Source organism: Acinonyx jubatus, chromosome B3 (assembly GCF_027475565.1).
Source record: "Acinonyx jubatus isolate Ajub_Pintada_27869175 chromosome B3, VMU_Ajub_asm_v1.0, whole genome shotgun sequence".
In the NCBI taxonomy this organism is placed as follows: Eukaryota; Metazoa; Chordata; class Mammalia; order Carnivora; family Felidae; genus Acinonyx; species Acinonyx jubatus.
Genome location: NC_069386.1, coordinates 83,360,577 through 83,375,838, shown reverse-complemented (window position 1 = coordinate 83,375,838; position 15,262 = coordinate 83,360,577). Strand labels below are relative to the sequence as shown.

Genomic DNA, 15,262 nt, shown 5'->3' with positions numbered 1-15,262 from the left:
TGTATCACTACTACATAGCTAGCTATATACACTTGGCAGTGAAGAGTACCGATATTTAAAAAAAAGAACGTGGGGGCGCCTGGGTGGCTCAGTCGGTAAAGCATCTGACTCTTGGTTTCAGCTCAGGTCAGGATCTCACAGTTCGTGGGTTTGAGCCCCACATTGGTCTCCACGCTGATAATGTGTAGCCTGCTTGGGATATTCTCTGTCTGTCTGTCTGTCTGTCTCTCTCTATCTCTCTCTATCCTTTCCCTGCTCACACTCTTTCTCTGTCTCAAAATAAACTAAAAACAAACAAAAGAAACATGAAAACTTTGGGAACCACATTAATGAAGAGTTGGGAGACGCATTGGAGAAACATGTTTCCTGCCCTCATATATTACCCTTATCTCAGACTGGAATATATGACTTAGAGAAAAATGGTTTTTACTGTATGTGTGCCATTTTTATTACATATATCTGTAGTTGAAAAGCATATTACCAGCTACCAAAAAACATAGATAATAGTGATGATACATCATATGCATGTTTAATCATTACTGTTAGTAATAAGCTATGAGAACCTTTAAAAAATTTATTTAACGTTTACACATTTTTTGAGAGACAGAAATAGAGCATGAGTAGGGGAGAGGCAGAGAGAGAGAGGGAGACAGAGAATCCGAAGCGGGTTCCAGGCTCTGAGTTGTCAGCACAGAGCCCGACGTGGGACTCAAATTCATGAACTGCAAGATCATGACTTAAGCTGAAGTCACACACTTAACTAACTGGGCCACCCAAGCACCCCACAATTTATCTCTAATTATAAAATTCCATCTGTTAAAATTATTTGCACTTGCCTGAGTGGTATGTAAATAGAATAGATTTAGGGGAATGTTAATGTTTAATCATTTTTGCTAAAGTAGCTGTGTCTTTGTAAATATTTTTGTTTCATGGTTGAGACATCTATGTACTAGCATTTCTTCTTCCTATAGATTTTGGCTTTGGAGCTGATGCTGGGATTGCATCCTCTGCTGATGTGGACTCAGGTTCTGGCCATCACCAAAGTGCTGAAGAGCAAGAAGTGGCTAGTCTAACCACACTTCAGTTGGATTCTGAAACAAGCAGTCTTAATCAACAAGCTTTCTCCGCTGAAGTTGCAACGGTTACTGGTAAACTTACTCAAGGGAATGTCTTCCTTAAATGTATTTTTTTAAGCCACCAAAGAATATGTTTAGGATTTTATTTGATAGGTTTTAAGTATTATTACTGTTTAAGTACTATTTTTTTTCATTCATCTTTATAGAAAAGTGGAGGAAAAAACACATTAATGTAAGAGTTTCTTGACCTGGAGTCTACATGGATAAGTTTCGGGGAATTAGCTGAACTCTCAGTATTATATACAAAATGTTATATGTGTTTGCATCACTGCATTTCCTGCGGTGATGTTTAAATGATAACCAAAAAGTAGTTGAGAAGTACTATCTCTTTTTCATCATCTTTCAGAGTTAGCCTAGATTTTTATAGATTTCTTTGGCAAAGTATTTATTATAGAAACTGTAGGGAATACTGCCTAGTAGAAGGCCTACTTACTAATATACCAATATTCTATGTTCATACAACAGTAAATTATTCTTTTCAGCAATTTTTAAAATGCAGTTAAATATATGATGAGTAGAATCCAAGAAATTTACTCATGAAATGCAGGGTCACATTATTGCAATGTTAGTGCAGTGACCAGAGGGATCCTGAGCAGTTTCTAGCTCATAGTTCAGTGGTTCCATTCTGTGATCCAAATTCATTCTGGTTCTCACTGTAGTTTGATGCCTTTTGAGGGGTGATTCCAGTTTAGGTATCAATATTGTATCCTGTGGTTCATTGGAACTTGCAAGACTAAATACTGATTTCTGCTTGTCTGAATTTGTCAGGCACAGTTCCTCAGCCACATCAAACATGAGGTTTGACCAGTGGAATCCTTGATGGGCAGAAACCCATCCTTTGTTTTCCCATCTTACCCCTTCTTTTCCACTTCCTATCAGGATTACTAAGAACTGTAACCTGCCCCATTAAAGAATAGAGACTGAGTGGAGGACAGGAGCCAACTGAGTTAGATCATAGTCCCATTATTACGGAATTTAAATGACTCAGAGAGAAATACTAGGGAAAATTCTTATTTTATAGTAAACAGCTGTTATTGTAGTTGTTTTTAAAATAAAATGTTCAACATTACTAGTAGAGAATGTAAATAAAAACCACGAGATACCACTATACATATAATTAAACAACTGAAGTTAAAGACACTGATAATACCAAGTATTGAAGAGGATGTAGAACAACTGGGAATATCATGTCACTCATGGGAATGCAAAATGGTAAGGTTTCTCTGCCAAAATATGCCAGTGTCTTTTAGAAGTAAACATGCATTTACCTCATGACTATTACTAGGTATTTACCTCTGGCAGCTGTATTTGGAACTTCATGACAGCATTATTCACAGTAGCTAAAAATTCAAAACAGCTCAAGCGTCCAGCAACTAGTGAATGGATAATCAAATTGTAATGTAGTCATTCACTGAATATTCATTGAAATAGGACTCAGAAAAAAAAAAAAAAAGATTAACATATGTGAAACCATAGCTGATTCTCAAAAACATGCTAGATGAAAGAAGTCAAATACAAAAGACTATATATCGTACTTTATTATTCCATGTATAGGACATTCTAGAGAAGACAAAACTATAGTGATAAAGGTCAGTAATTACTTGGGGGGGTGCGAGTCAGCAGGGGATCCACTGCAATTGGGCACAAGAAAGCTTTTCATGCTGATGGACATTTCTTTGTTTCGATTGTTATTGATTATGGACTGCATACAATTGCCAAATTAATATAACTGTACGGTTAAAATGGGTGACTTAAAAAACTAAATGTGGAAGTTTATTTTCTACAGTCACACAAATTTTAATACTATCAAAACTCTAGATATTTGGACAGTGTGGAGAGTTAATGAACTTTGAAAAGAATGGACTTTCAAAGTAGAAATAATAAAATGGCTGAGAAGTTTTTTAACTGATTTAGAGATCCACTGTACAACCCTCCCAGTCTGTGACTCAAAAGAATCCCACCACTACGTGTCCCTTAATCTGGGGACCATCAATTTTGAAGGAGGAGTTAAACATCATGCTCTCCAGTAAACTACATAGGTTTCTTATAGTTTTCTTAAAGCCCTCAGACTATTAATCAGACTGTGATGTTTTCAAAAGACTACTGTATGTGAAAGAAGTCTGACCTCACTTTTTCTTTTTTATTTATCTTTAGTCATCAAAACTGGAGTTCCCCACAATTCTAAAAACTTAATATATAAAGAGAACTTGTTTTAGGCCTTTTGCCTCAATATGAGTTTTGGATAATTGAACTTCAAAGAATTTTTAACATGTATATAACCTATATTTACTACACATGGTGACCATTTCTAGGACTCTACTAGGAAGTTTTATAAGGAATTCTGTTCTTGATTAGTGCCATTTGTAGTAGTGTAAGGGTGTTTAAGAAACTAAAGCAGTTCATGGATCAAGTTCTAATTAAAAGATAAAATTCAGCAAAGAGTCAGCATATAATCAATATACAAACTATTCAACACACTTTGATTATTTTCTCAAGTATATTTTGCGTATATTCTCACAGTTAACTTTTTAAGAATAGCTGTGTTCTATCAAAGGGATGTTAATAGTCATGAAATCTTTTATTTTCCTGTAATATTTTCAGAAATTATAGCAGAAACTTAATATAGGAGATAAGAACAAAAATTTAATGGATAAATATTAATATAGCAATACTTATATTTTAAAAATGCATTCTTTAAGAGGAGAACACCTATAAGTCAGGTGTTCTAGATTGTTACTAATAAAGTTGAAGACAGTAATGATTCACTAATAGGTAATCTTAATAAAAAATCACTTAAGTTTTAATTCTAAAAAATGAATCAGATTTTTATGGATGAAAATAATACATGGAAGCAAGAGAAATAGATTTGTATTACAAAGCATTTGACTAAGGCTGATGATTTTTTAAATGTTTTTTATTTTTCAAAATGTTTATTTATTTTTGAGAGAGAAAGACAGAACATGAGCAGGGGAGGAGCAGAGAGAGAGAGGGAGACATAGAATCTGAAATAGGCTCCAGGCTCTGAGCTGTCAGCACAGAGCCTGATGGGGAGCTTGAACTTGGGAATGGTAAGACCGTGACCTGAGCTGAAGTTGGACGTTCAACCAACTGAGCCACTCAGGCGCCCCCCCTTTTTTTGTTTTAGTTTTGAGAGAGAGAGGGAGGGAGGGAGGGAGGGCAGGCGCATGCGCTGGGGAGGGGCTGAAAGAGAGGGAGACAGAGAGTTGAACCAGGCTCCAGGTTCCGAGCTGTCAGCACAGACAGAACTCAACGCAGGGCTCGAACTTAGGAACCACAAGATCATGACCTGAGCTGAAGTCGGACGCTTAACCAACTGAGCCACTCAGGCGCCCCTGATGATTTTTTGTCGTGTACTTATAAAATATTTGATGAGTATTATGGAGATTGTTTTCATTATGCCCTCAATAGTTTGTGTTTGTACTAAAATATAGAATTTTTACATTTCTGTAGCTACCTTTTAACATACGATTTTGTGCCATATGAATTTACTCCAAATCTCAAATGAAGGAAAGGAAATTGACTACCTACTGTGTATCATAATTGAGCCTAAATGAAATCATGATTATCATTCAGTAAGGGATTCTTAGCGTTATATGTTCTTTTTAAGGCATTTATTGTGTTATATTTAAACATTTGTATAAACAGTGTGGAGTGACACATTTGTGGAATTAAAATAATACAAATACGTAATTTATTTACTTGGTTTTTGCTTTACTGTATAAAAGGAGGTAACAGAGACAGAGTTTTAGAATTATTGAGTCCAGAATGTTCATATTTCATTGCTAGAAAGAAGCTTAAATAAAAAGACAAATACATATTTTTTAATTGAGGCATAATTGCATACAATATTATATTAGTTTCAGGTGTACAACATACAGTGATTTGACAAAAGTTAATACAGTGTTATTGACTATATTCCCCATTCTGTACCTCACTTCCCCATGACTACTTACTTATTTTATAACTAGAAGTTTTTACTTCATAATTTCCTTCCTCTTCCATGCCCCCCTCTCCTTTGGCATGGCAGCTACCAGTCAGTTCCCTGTATCTATGAGTCTGGATTTTGTTCTGTTTGTTTTGTTTTTTAGATTCCACATAAAAATGTAATCATATGGTATTTGTCTTTTTCCGTCTAACGTATTTCACTTAGCAAAATCCCCTCAAGGTCCAGCCATGTTGTCGCAAATGGCAAGATTTCATTCTTTTTTTGTGGTTAGGTAGTATTCTTTTGTATGTATAAGTCACATGTTCTTCATCCAGTTCATCCATCAATGGACACTTAAGTTGCTTCCATACCTTGGCTATTGTAAATAATGCTGCAGTGAGCATAGAGGAGCAGATATCTCTTTGAATTAGTATTTTTGTTTTCTTTACATAGATATCCAGTAGTAGAATCGCTAGATCATAGGGTAGCTCTATTTTTAATTTTTTAAATATGTAATATATTGTCAAATTGGTTTCTTAAATTTTTTTTAATGTTTGTTTATTTTTTGAGACAGAGAGAGACAGAGCATGAACGGGGGAGGATCAGAGGGAGGGAGACACAGAATCTGAAACAGGCTCCAGGCTCTGAGCTGTCAGCACAGAGCCCGACGCAGGGCTCGAACTCACGGACTGTGAGATCACAGCCTGAGCCGAAGTCGGACGCTCAACTGACTGAGCCACCCAGGCGCCCCACAAATTGGTTTCTATACAACACCCAGTGCTCATCCCAACAGGTGCCCTCCTCAATACCCATCACCCACCCTCTCCTCCCTCCCACCCCCCATCAACCCTCAGTTTGTTCTCAGTTTTTGAGAATCTCTTATGTTTTGGCTCCCTCCCTCTCTAAACTTTTTTTTTTTTTCCCTTCCCCTCCCCCATGGTCTTCTGTTAAGTTTCTCAGGATCACATAAGAGTGAAAACATATGGTATCTGTCTTTCTGTGTATGACTTATTTCACTTAGCATAACATTCTCCAGTTCCATCCACGTTGCTACAAAAGGCCATATTTCATTCTTTCTCATTGCCAAGTGGTATTCCATTGTGTATATAAATCACAATTTCTTTATCCATTCATCAGTTGATGGACTTGTAGGCTCTTTCCATAATTTGGCTATTGTTGAAAGTGCTGCTATAAACGTTGGGGTACACATGCCTCTATGCATCAGCGTTCCTCTATCCCTTAGGTAAATTCCTAGCAGTGCTATTGCTGGGTTATAGGGTAGATCTATTTTTAATTATTTGAGGACCCTCCACCCTGTTTTCCAGAGCGGCTGCACCAGTTTACATTCCCACCAACAATGCTCATGGGTTTCCTTCTCTCCACATCCTTGCCAACACTTGTTATTTTCTTCTCTTTCTGATAATAATCATTTTGACAGGTGTAAGGTCATATCTCATTGTGGTTTTGATTTACTTCCTTGATATTTAGTGATGTTGAGCATCTTTTCATGTGCCTTGAAATATATCTGTTCAGATCCTCTGCCCATTTTTAATCAGATTGTTTTTTATTGAGTTATATGAGTCCTTTATATATTTTGGTTATTAGACCCTTTTCAGATATATGATTTGCAAATATCTTCTCCAATTCAGTATGTTCCCTTTTTGTTTTGCTGATGGGTTTCTTCAGTGTTTAGAGGCTTTTTAGTTTGATATAGTCCCACTTGTTTATTTTTGATTTTGTTTCCCTTGCCTGAGGAGACATCTAAAAACCATTGCTAAGACCAATGTCAGGAAGCTTGATGCCTGTGTTTTCTTCTAGGAGTTTTATGGTTTCAGGCCATATGATCAAGCCTTTAATCCATTTCGAGTTGGTTTTTGTATGTGATACAAGATAGTGGTGCAGTTTCATTTGTTTACACATGGCTGTCCGGTTTTCACAACACCATTTATTAAAGAGACTATCCTTTCCCCATTGTATATTTTACCCTATTTTGTTATAAATTAATTGACCATATATGTGTGGGTTATTTCTAGGCTCTCTGTTCTCTTAATCTTGATTTTTTATGCCAATACCACACTGTTTTAATTACTACATCTTTGTAGTATAGTATGAAACAGGGAGCAGGATATCTCCAGCTTTGTTCTTTCTCAAGATTGTTTTGGCTATTCAGTCTTTAGAATTTTAGAATTATTTGTTCTAGTTCTCTAACAAATGCTATTGGTATTTTGGTAGCGATTGCATTGAATCTGTACATTGCATTGGGTGATATAGACGTTTTAATGATATTAATTCAGTCTGTGAGCATGGAATATCTTTCCATTTGTTTGTGTCTTCTTCCGTTTCTTTCGTTTGTGTTTTATAGTTTTCAGTATATAAGTCTTTTACCTCCTTGGTTAAATGTATTCCTAGGTATTTTTTTGATGTGATTATAAATGAGTTTTTTTTTTAATTTCTCTCTTTTTTTAATGTTTATTCATTTTTGAGAGAGAGAGAGAGAGAAACAGAGCGTGGCCGGGGAGGGGCAGAGAAAGGGAGACCCAGAATCTGAAGCAGGCTCCAGGCTCTGAACTGTCAGCACAAGCCTGACTCAGGCTTGAACTTGCCAACTGTGAGATCATGACCTGAGCCCAAATCGGACAGTTAACCGACCGGGCCACCCAGGCACCCCTTTATTTCTGTTTTTAATGGTTCATTATTAGTGTATAGAAACACAGATTTTTTAAAAAAACATATTTTGTATTCTGCCATTTTCTGAATTAATTTATTCTAACAGTTTCTCGGTAGAATCTTAAGGGTTTCCTATATGCAATCTGCATGGAGTGACAGTTTTAATTCTTCCTTTCCAGTTTGTGTGCCAGTTATTTATTTATTTATTTATTTATTTATTTATTTATTTATTTATTTATTTTTTACCTAATTGCTGTGGCTAGGACTTCCAATACTTTGTTGAATAAAAGACAAAGGCATCTTTGTCTTGTTCCTGATCTTAGAGGAAAAGCTTTCACATTTTTACCATGGAATATGATGCTCGTTTGTCATATATGACCTTTATTATCATATTGAGGTACCTTCCCTTTATACCTAGTTTGTTGAGAGGTTTTTATCATCAATGGGTGTTGAAGTTTGTTCAGATACTTTATCTACTGAAATAATCATATAATTGTTTTGATTTTTTTTTTTAATTTACATCCAAATTAGTTAGCATATAGTGAAACAGTGATTTCAGGAGTAGATTCCTTAATGCCCCTTACCCATTTAGCCCATATCCCCTCCCACAGTCCTTCTAGTAACCCTCAGTTTGTTCTCCATATTTATGAGACTCTTCTGTTTTGCCCCCCTCCCTGTTTTTATATTATTTTTGTTTCCCTTCCCTTATGTTCATCTGTTTTGTCTCTTAAAGTCGTCATATGAGTGAAGTCATATGATGTTTGTCTTTCTCTAATTTCACTTAGCATAATACCCTCCAGTTCCATTCACATAGTGCCAAATGGCAAGATTTCATTCTTTTTGATTGCCAAGTAATCCTTTGTATATATATACCACATCTTCTTTATCCATTCATCTATTGATGGATATTTGGGCTCTTTCCATACTTTGGCTATTGTTGATAGTGCTGCTATAAACATGGGGGTGCATGTGTCCCTTCAAAACAGCACACCTGTATCCCATGGATAAATGCCTAGTAGTGCAATTGTAGGGTAGTTCTATTTTTAGTTTTTTGAGGAACCTCCATAGTGTTTTCCAGAGTGGCTGCACCAGCTTGCATTCCCACCAACAATGCAAAAGAGATCCTCTTTCTCTGCATCCTTGCCAAAATCTGTTGTTGCCTGAGTTGTTAATGTTAGCCATTCTGAGGGGTGTAAGGTGGTATCTCATTGTGGTTTTGATTTATATTTCCCTGATAATGAGTGATGTTTGAGCATTTTTTCACGTGTCGGTTGGCCATCTGGATGTCTTCTTGGAGAAGTGTCTATTCATGTCTTTTGCCCATGTCTTCACTGGATTATTTGTTTTTTGGGTGTTGAGTTTGATAAGTTCTGTATAGATTTTGGATACTAACCCTTTATCTGATATGTCATTTGCAAATATCTTCTCCCATTCTGTCGGTTGCCTTTTAGTTTTGCTGATTGTTTCCTTCACTGTGCAGAAGCTTTTTATTTTGATGTCCCAGTAGTTCATTTTTGCTTTTGTTTCCCTTGCCTCCGGAGACGTGTTGAGTAAGAAGTTGCTGCGGCCAGGATTAAGGAGGTTTTTGCCTGCTTTCTCCTCTAGGATTTTGATGGCTTCCTGTCTTACATTTAGGTCTTTCATCCATTTTGAGTTTATTTCTGTGTATGGTGTAGGAAAGTGGTCCAGATCCATTCTTCTGCATGTCGCTGTCCAGTTTTCCCAGCACTACTTGCTGAAGAGACTGTCTTTATTCCATTGGATATTCTTTCCTGCTTTGTCAAAGATGAGTTGGCCATGTGTTTGTGGGTCCATTTCTGGGTTCTCTATTCTGTTCCATTGATCTGAGTGTTCTTGTGCCAGTACCATAATGTCTTGATGATTACAGCTTTGTAGTATAGCTTGAAGTCTGGGATTTTGAGGCCTCCAGCTTTGGTTTTCTTTTTCAAGATTGCTTTGGCTATTCAGGGTCTTTTCTGGTTCCATACAAATTTTAGCATTATTTGTTCCAGCTCTGTGAAGAATGCTAGTATTACTTTGATAGGGATTGCATTGAATATGTAGATTGCTTTGGGAATAATTATATAATTTTTATCTTGTGTTAATGTGTATCACATTGGTCAATTTATGGATATTGAACCATGTTTGTCTCCCTGGAATAAATCTCACTTGATCATGGTGTATGATTGTTTTTATGTGTTGTTTTAACTCAGTTTATTGATATTTTATTGAGGATTTTTGCATCTGGGTTTATTAGGGATTATTGGCCTATAATTTTCTTTTTTTTTTTTTTAATGTTTATTTATTTTTGAGAGACAGGGGGGCAGACTGCAAGCAGAGGGAGGGGCAGAGAGAGGGGAAGACACAGAATCAGAAGCAGGCTCCAGGCTCTGAGTTGTTAGCACAGAGCCTAATGCGGGGCTCGAACTCAAAAACAGTGAGATCATGACCTGAGCCGAAGTCAGTCACTTAACTGACTGAGCCACCCAGACGCCCGTATAATTTTCTTTTTTGTGTGATGTCCTTGTTTGGTTGTAGTATGAGGATAAAACTGGCCTCGTAAAATGAGTTTGGAAGTTTTTTCCTCTTCAATATATGGAAGAGTTTAAGAAGGATAGGTGTTAAGTATTCTTTCAATGTTTGGGAGAATTCACGAATGAAGCTGTGTGGTCCTGGACTTTTGTTCATTGGGAGATTTTTGATTTTGGATTCAATCCCCTCACTAGTGACTGGTCCATTCAGATTTCCGTTTCTTCATGATTCAGTCTTGGAAGATTATAAATTTCTAGGAATTCATCCATTTCCTCTAGGTTGTATTTCTGTGGTATTGGTTGTAATGTGTTTTCTTTCTTTTCTGACTTTGAGTTCTATCTTGTTTTTCTTATGCGTTTAGGTCATTTTTATCTTTTCAGAGAACCAGCTCTTAGTTTCATTGATCTCTTTTATTGTCTTTTTAGTCTCTATTTCATTTATTTCTGTTCTGATCTTTATTTCTTCCCTTCTACTAACTTTGGGTTTTGTCCTTTTTTTTTTCTCTAGTTTGCCTAGATATGAAATTAAATTGTTTACTTGAGATTTCTCTTTCCTTGAGGTAGACCTATATTGCTATGACCGTCCCTCTTAGAACCATTTTTGCTGTATTCCATAGATATTGGTATGTCATATTTCTGTTTTCATTTGCTTCTATGTATTTTTTTAATTTTTCCTTTAATTTTTCATTCACTTTGTAGGTATTTGGAAACATATTTAATCTCTGTATTTGTAGTTTTTCTAGTTTTCTTCTGGTAGTTGATTTCTAGTTTCATATTGTTGTGGTCTGAAATGATTTCAGTCTTGTTGAATTTAGTAAGACTTATAAGACCTAACATGTGATCTATCCTGGAGAATGTTCCATGTACACTTGAGAAGAATATGTATTCTGCTCCTGTGGATGGAATGTTCTGAACATATGAGTTAAGTCCATCTGGTCTAATCTGTCATTTAAGGCTGATCTTTCTTTATTAATTTTCTGTTGAAAGGTCCTGATATTTTAGCGGCTTGCTTGGTAGTAGCATCACCTCACTACAACCACCACAAAGTGTTAAATAAGTATTAATTTATGCTATACATAATTTAAATGAACATGAGTTTCTGCTATGTACCAGACACTACACTAGGCACTGGCAATACTTCAGTGTATAACGTAGATACAGTCCCTGTTTTTACAGAGTTTCTGCATTAGTGAAGATATTTAAAACTAAACAGTGTGTTTCAAGTCAGTGTTAGTGTTATAAGTGGTATAATGGGGAAGTACAAGTGCATATGGCAGAGAGTCCTTATTCACACTGGGTAGGTCAACAGTGGGTAGGCTTCTAAGGAAGAAGTGTCTAAAGTAAGACCTGAAAAATAAAAAGAAGTTAACCAGACCTATAAGAACAGGATTATGGCCCCATGCAAAGGAAAAACATGTGGAAAAGGCTAGCTCTGTGGCTAGAACTTAAAAGTAACAGGGGAATTATGGAGTGATCAGAAAGTTGAAGAAAGACTGGAAAACCCACTAATAAGTTTGGGCTTATGCTATGGCCAGTAAAGAGCCATAGAATATTTTAAGTAAGGAAGTAACATCTGATTAGATTTTTAGATCTTTTTGCTGCCTTAGGAAGAATGGACTGGGAGGAAGGAATAGGGGTAAGAGGGAGATTGACGACTGGGGACCATCAGGGACCACCATAAACCAGGCTAGCAATGATAGTAGCATATAGAGCCATGCAGAGCAAGTTCTTCTCAGGAATAGCCCCGGGTCTGAAGTAAGCGAAATAGAGTAGCAGTGGGTACTAGAGTTTCTCTAGCTGCATCAGGAATGGACATTATCACTTTCACAGATGGCTTCTATTAACTGTTATGCCCAGTTCTGATTCCATTCTAGTACCCTGGAAGAAATCAAATGAGACCCCTAGATACAAAATCGTGTTCAGTATTATGATTTTCTTTACCTCTTTGGCCTTTGATGCTTCTCAGTTGTATCTTATTGGGATTTTAAGCATTACATCTTAGGTAGAGAGTACTGAATATTCTCTTTATGGTAAGTTTATGAAATTATATTTACAGGTTCAGAAAGTGCTTCTCCAGTCCATTCAGCTCTGGGATCCAGGTCACAGACGCCTTCTCCTTCCACACTGAATATAGATCACATGGAACAGAAAGATCTGCAGCTTGATGAGAAGCTCCACCATTCTGTTCTTCAGACGCCAGATGACCTAGGCAATATTTGGAAATTAGATATTTGCCATGTTTCCTTTCAGAGCATTAGTGTTAGGAGATCTTAATTTAGACATCTTAAACTTTTGATTAGATAGAGTATTATTATAAGTCTTTTGAACTTTTGTGAGTCTTTTGGAAATTTGTTACTTAACATTTTTTCTTGCTCTTAAAAATATTTATAGTCTAATATTTGTTGTATTATTATAGTTGCCTACAGTCCTGGCATTAGTGGTTGCATTATTTTTGTGTGTTAAATTATCATTTATTGATATTCTGCCATTTCCTAAAGCAGGAAGTATTTTTAAGTAAATGTTAAAAAGTGACTAGGAAACCTTAGAAACTGCAAGTTTTAATAAAAGTTATTTCTGCTGAGTCTTACATAATGTAACAAGGATCAGGATAAAACGTCATTTTGCAATTATGCCCAAAACAATGAATAATATAAAATGCCAGTTTTCATTGGTGCTGCAGTACATTTACTCTCTATAACTTCTGGCCTTATAGTTTTAAGGTACTCATTCTCATAATATGCATTTATCTTGCAATTACATAACCCTTATGGTCTGATTTCTGGATTATTTTGACCTTTTCTTTCCTCCTTTTGGCCTGCAGTCTTTTCATCCTTGCTTTTAGTTTCTTTCCCCAACAGTGGGAAAAAATTTCTAACTTACAGAAAAGTTACAAGACTAGTAAAATGAATACACATTAAGCCTTTAGATGAATTCACCAGTTGTTAATATTTTACCACTTTATCTCTGTATCTACATACACACGTGCACAAAAACAACCCTGCCATCCCCCCCCCCCCCTTTAATTTCCACGTAAGTTGGGGAGGATCAGAGGGAGAAGCAGAGAGAAAATTCCAAGCAGCCTCCACACCCAGAGCAGAGCCAGATGCATGGCTTGGTTGATATCACGACTCTGATATCATGACCTGAGCAGAAATCAAGAGTTGGAAGCTTAACTGACTGAGCCACCCAGGCGTGCCACTTTTCTTTCTTTCTTTCCTCCTTTCTTTCTTCTTTCCTTCTTGCCTTTCTGTCTTTTTTCCGTCTTTCTCTGTTTCTTTCTTTCTGTTTGTCTGTCTTTCTTGAGCTATTTAGTAGTGAATTGCAAATTTTAGACCCTTTACACCTAAACACTTTAGTGTTTCCTGTATAACCACATTGTAATGGTCACATTCAGCATATTTAACATTGAAACATCACTGCAGTTTTTTTTTAACGTTTGTTTATTTTTGAGAGAGACGGAGGGAGAGAAAGAGAGAGAGACAGAACATGAGTGGGGGAGAGGTAGAGAAAGAGAGGGAGACAAGAATCTGAAATAGGCTTCAGGCTCTGAGCTGTCAGCACAGAGCCCCAATGTGGGGCTCAAACTCAGGAATGGTGAGATCATGACCTGAGCTGAAGTTGGATGCTTAACTGACTGAACCACACAGGTGCCCCATTACTGCAGTTTTTAATCCAAAGTCAAATTTCCCCAGTTGTTTCAGTAGGAATATCTTTTATAGCTATACCACACTACTACCAGCCCAATTCAGGATTCGAAGGAGGATCACACATTGTTGCTGGCTTTGCAATTATTTAAAATTTTGTTATTGGGAGGGATAAGTTAGAGACAAATCAGTTGATTTTTCACCATATTATGAAGGTTCCATAGAGTAGGGAGATGTTAACAGTGATGGTTAAAACTACAGTGTTTTTTTTCTTTTATTTCAATGAGCTTACACCAGACGGTTATCTTTTATTATTATGAAAGACTAGTAACTTTTTTATAATACAATCATTGTACACTTTATGTAGAAAGAGAAAAAAAGTTAAACATTAGGCATAAAGGATGTGCATATATTAAGAATGAACTTGTAAATTATGAGTACATTGAGATATTATCAAGTAGGAATAATCTTAGTAATGATTTTGCCTTTTCTGTTATATACACTGAATAGAATAATGGGTGTTTTTTAAGTTGGAGGAGACCTATAATGATATTTAGCTAAACCATCTATTTCATAGTGAGAAGTATAGCATTAGGTTATTAAATAATTTGTATGACATCACATAATTAATAACAGTAATATCCCTTTTAATGCTAAGCCTGATTTAGTTTTGAAATATAGAAATACATTTCTTTGGAAGTTTTAAGTACAAAGAAATAGGCTTATGAAGACTTCCTACAAGATATGCTTTCAGCCTGCGATCTTCTATTATTTTGATGATACAACCTGAAGTAGTCATTTGATAAAGAGAGAGTATATACTTACACATATGATCTTTATGTCAACCATATACTTCTATCAGCATCATTTCCTCCTTAGATAAATCCTAGTACAAGTTCCATTGAATAAGTAATTATTGCCATAATATGGAATCATGAACTGGTGAGGTTTTGATCTTATTAGGAAAAAATAACACTAGTGCCTATTGACATTTTTAAAATTTGCTTTTATAGATATTTAAGATTGTTAATTTGACTCTTTCTTGTCTTTGTGATTCTTTAGAAAAATTACTAACACCAACGTATTGGTTTATTTTATAGAAATCAGTGAATTTCCATCTGAATGTTGTAGTGTGATGGCAGGGGGTACACTCACAGGATGGCATGCTGATGTTGCTACTGTAATGTGGCGAAGAATGCTAGGCATTTTGGGAGATGTCAACGCTATTATGGATCCTGAAATACATGCCCAAGTTTTTGATTACCTCTGTGAGCTTTGGCAAAATCTAGCTAAGGTAAAAAAAAAAAAAAAAGAAAAAAAGAAAGAAAGATAAGAAAA

At 36.0% G+C, this 15,262-nt stretch overlaps 1 protein-coding gene across 7 annotated transcripts in view; it reads left to right on the top strand.

Moving 5' to 3' along the window:
• Positions 1 to 15,262, top strand: part of RALGAPA1 (Ral GTPase activating protein catalytic subunit alpha 1) — a 264,118-nt gene that overhangs the window by 114,507 nt on the left and 134,349 nt on the right. For all 7 annotated transcript variants that reach the window (XR_008299366.1, XM_027065594.2, XM_053224366.1 and 4 more), the window contains 3 exons: positions 972 to 1,148; positions 12,337 to 12,489; positions 15,025 to 15,218. Coding sequence is in view for 6 of the 7 variants with exons in the window: in XM_027065594.2 (XP_026921395.2) it covers positions 972 to 1,148; positions 12,337 to 12,489; positions 15,025 to 15,218 (524 nt within the window). In the remaining variant the exon portion in view is untranslated. The remainder of the gene's footprint in view (positions 1 to 971; positions 1,149 to 12,336; positions 12,490 to 15,024; positions 15,219 to 15,262) is intronic.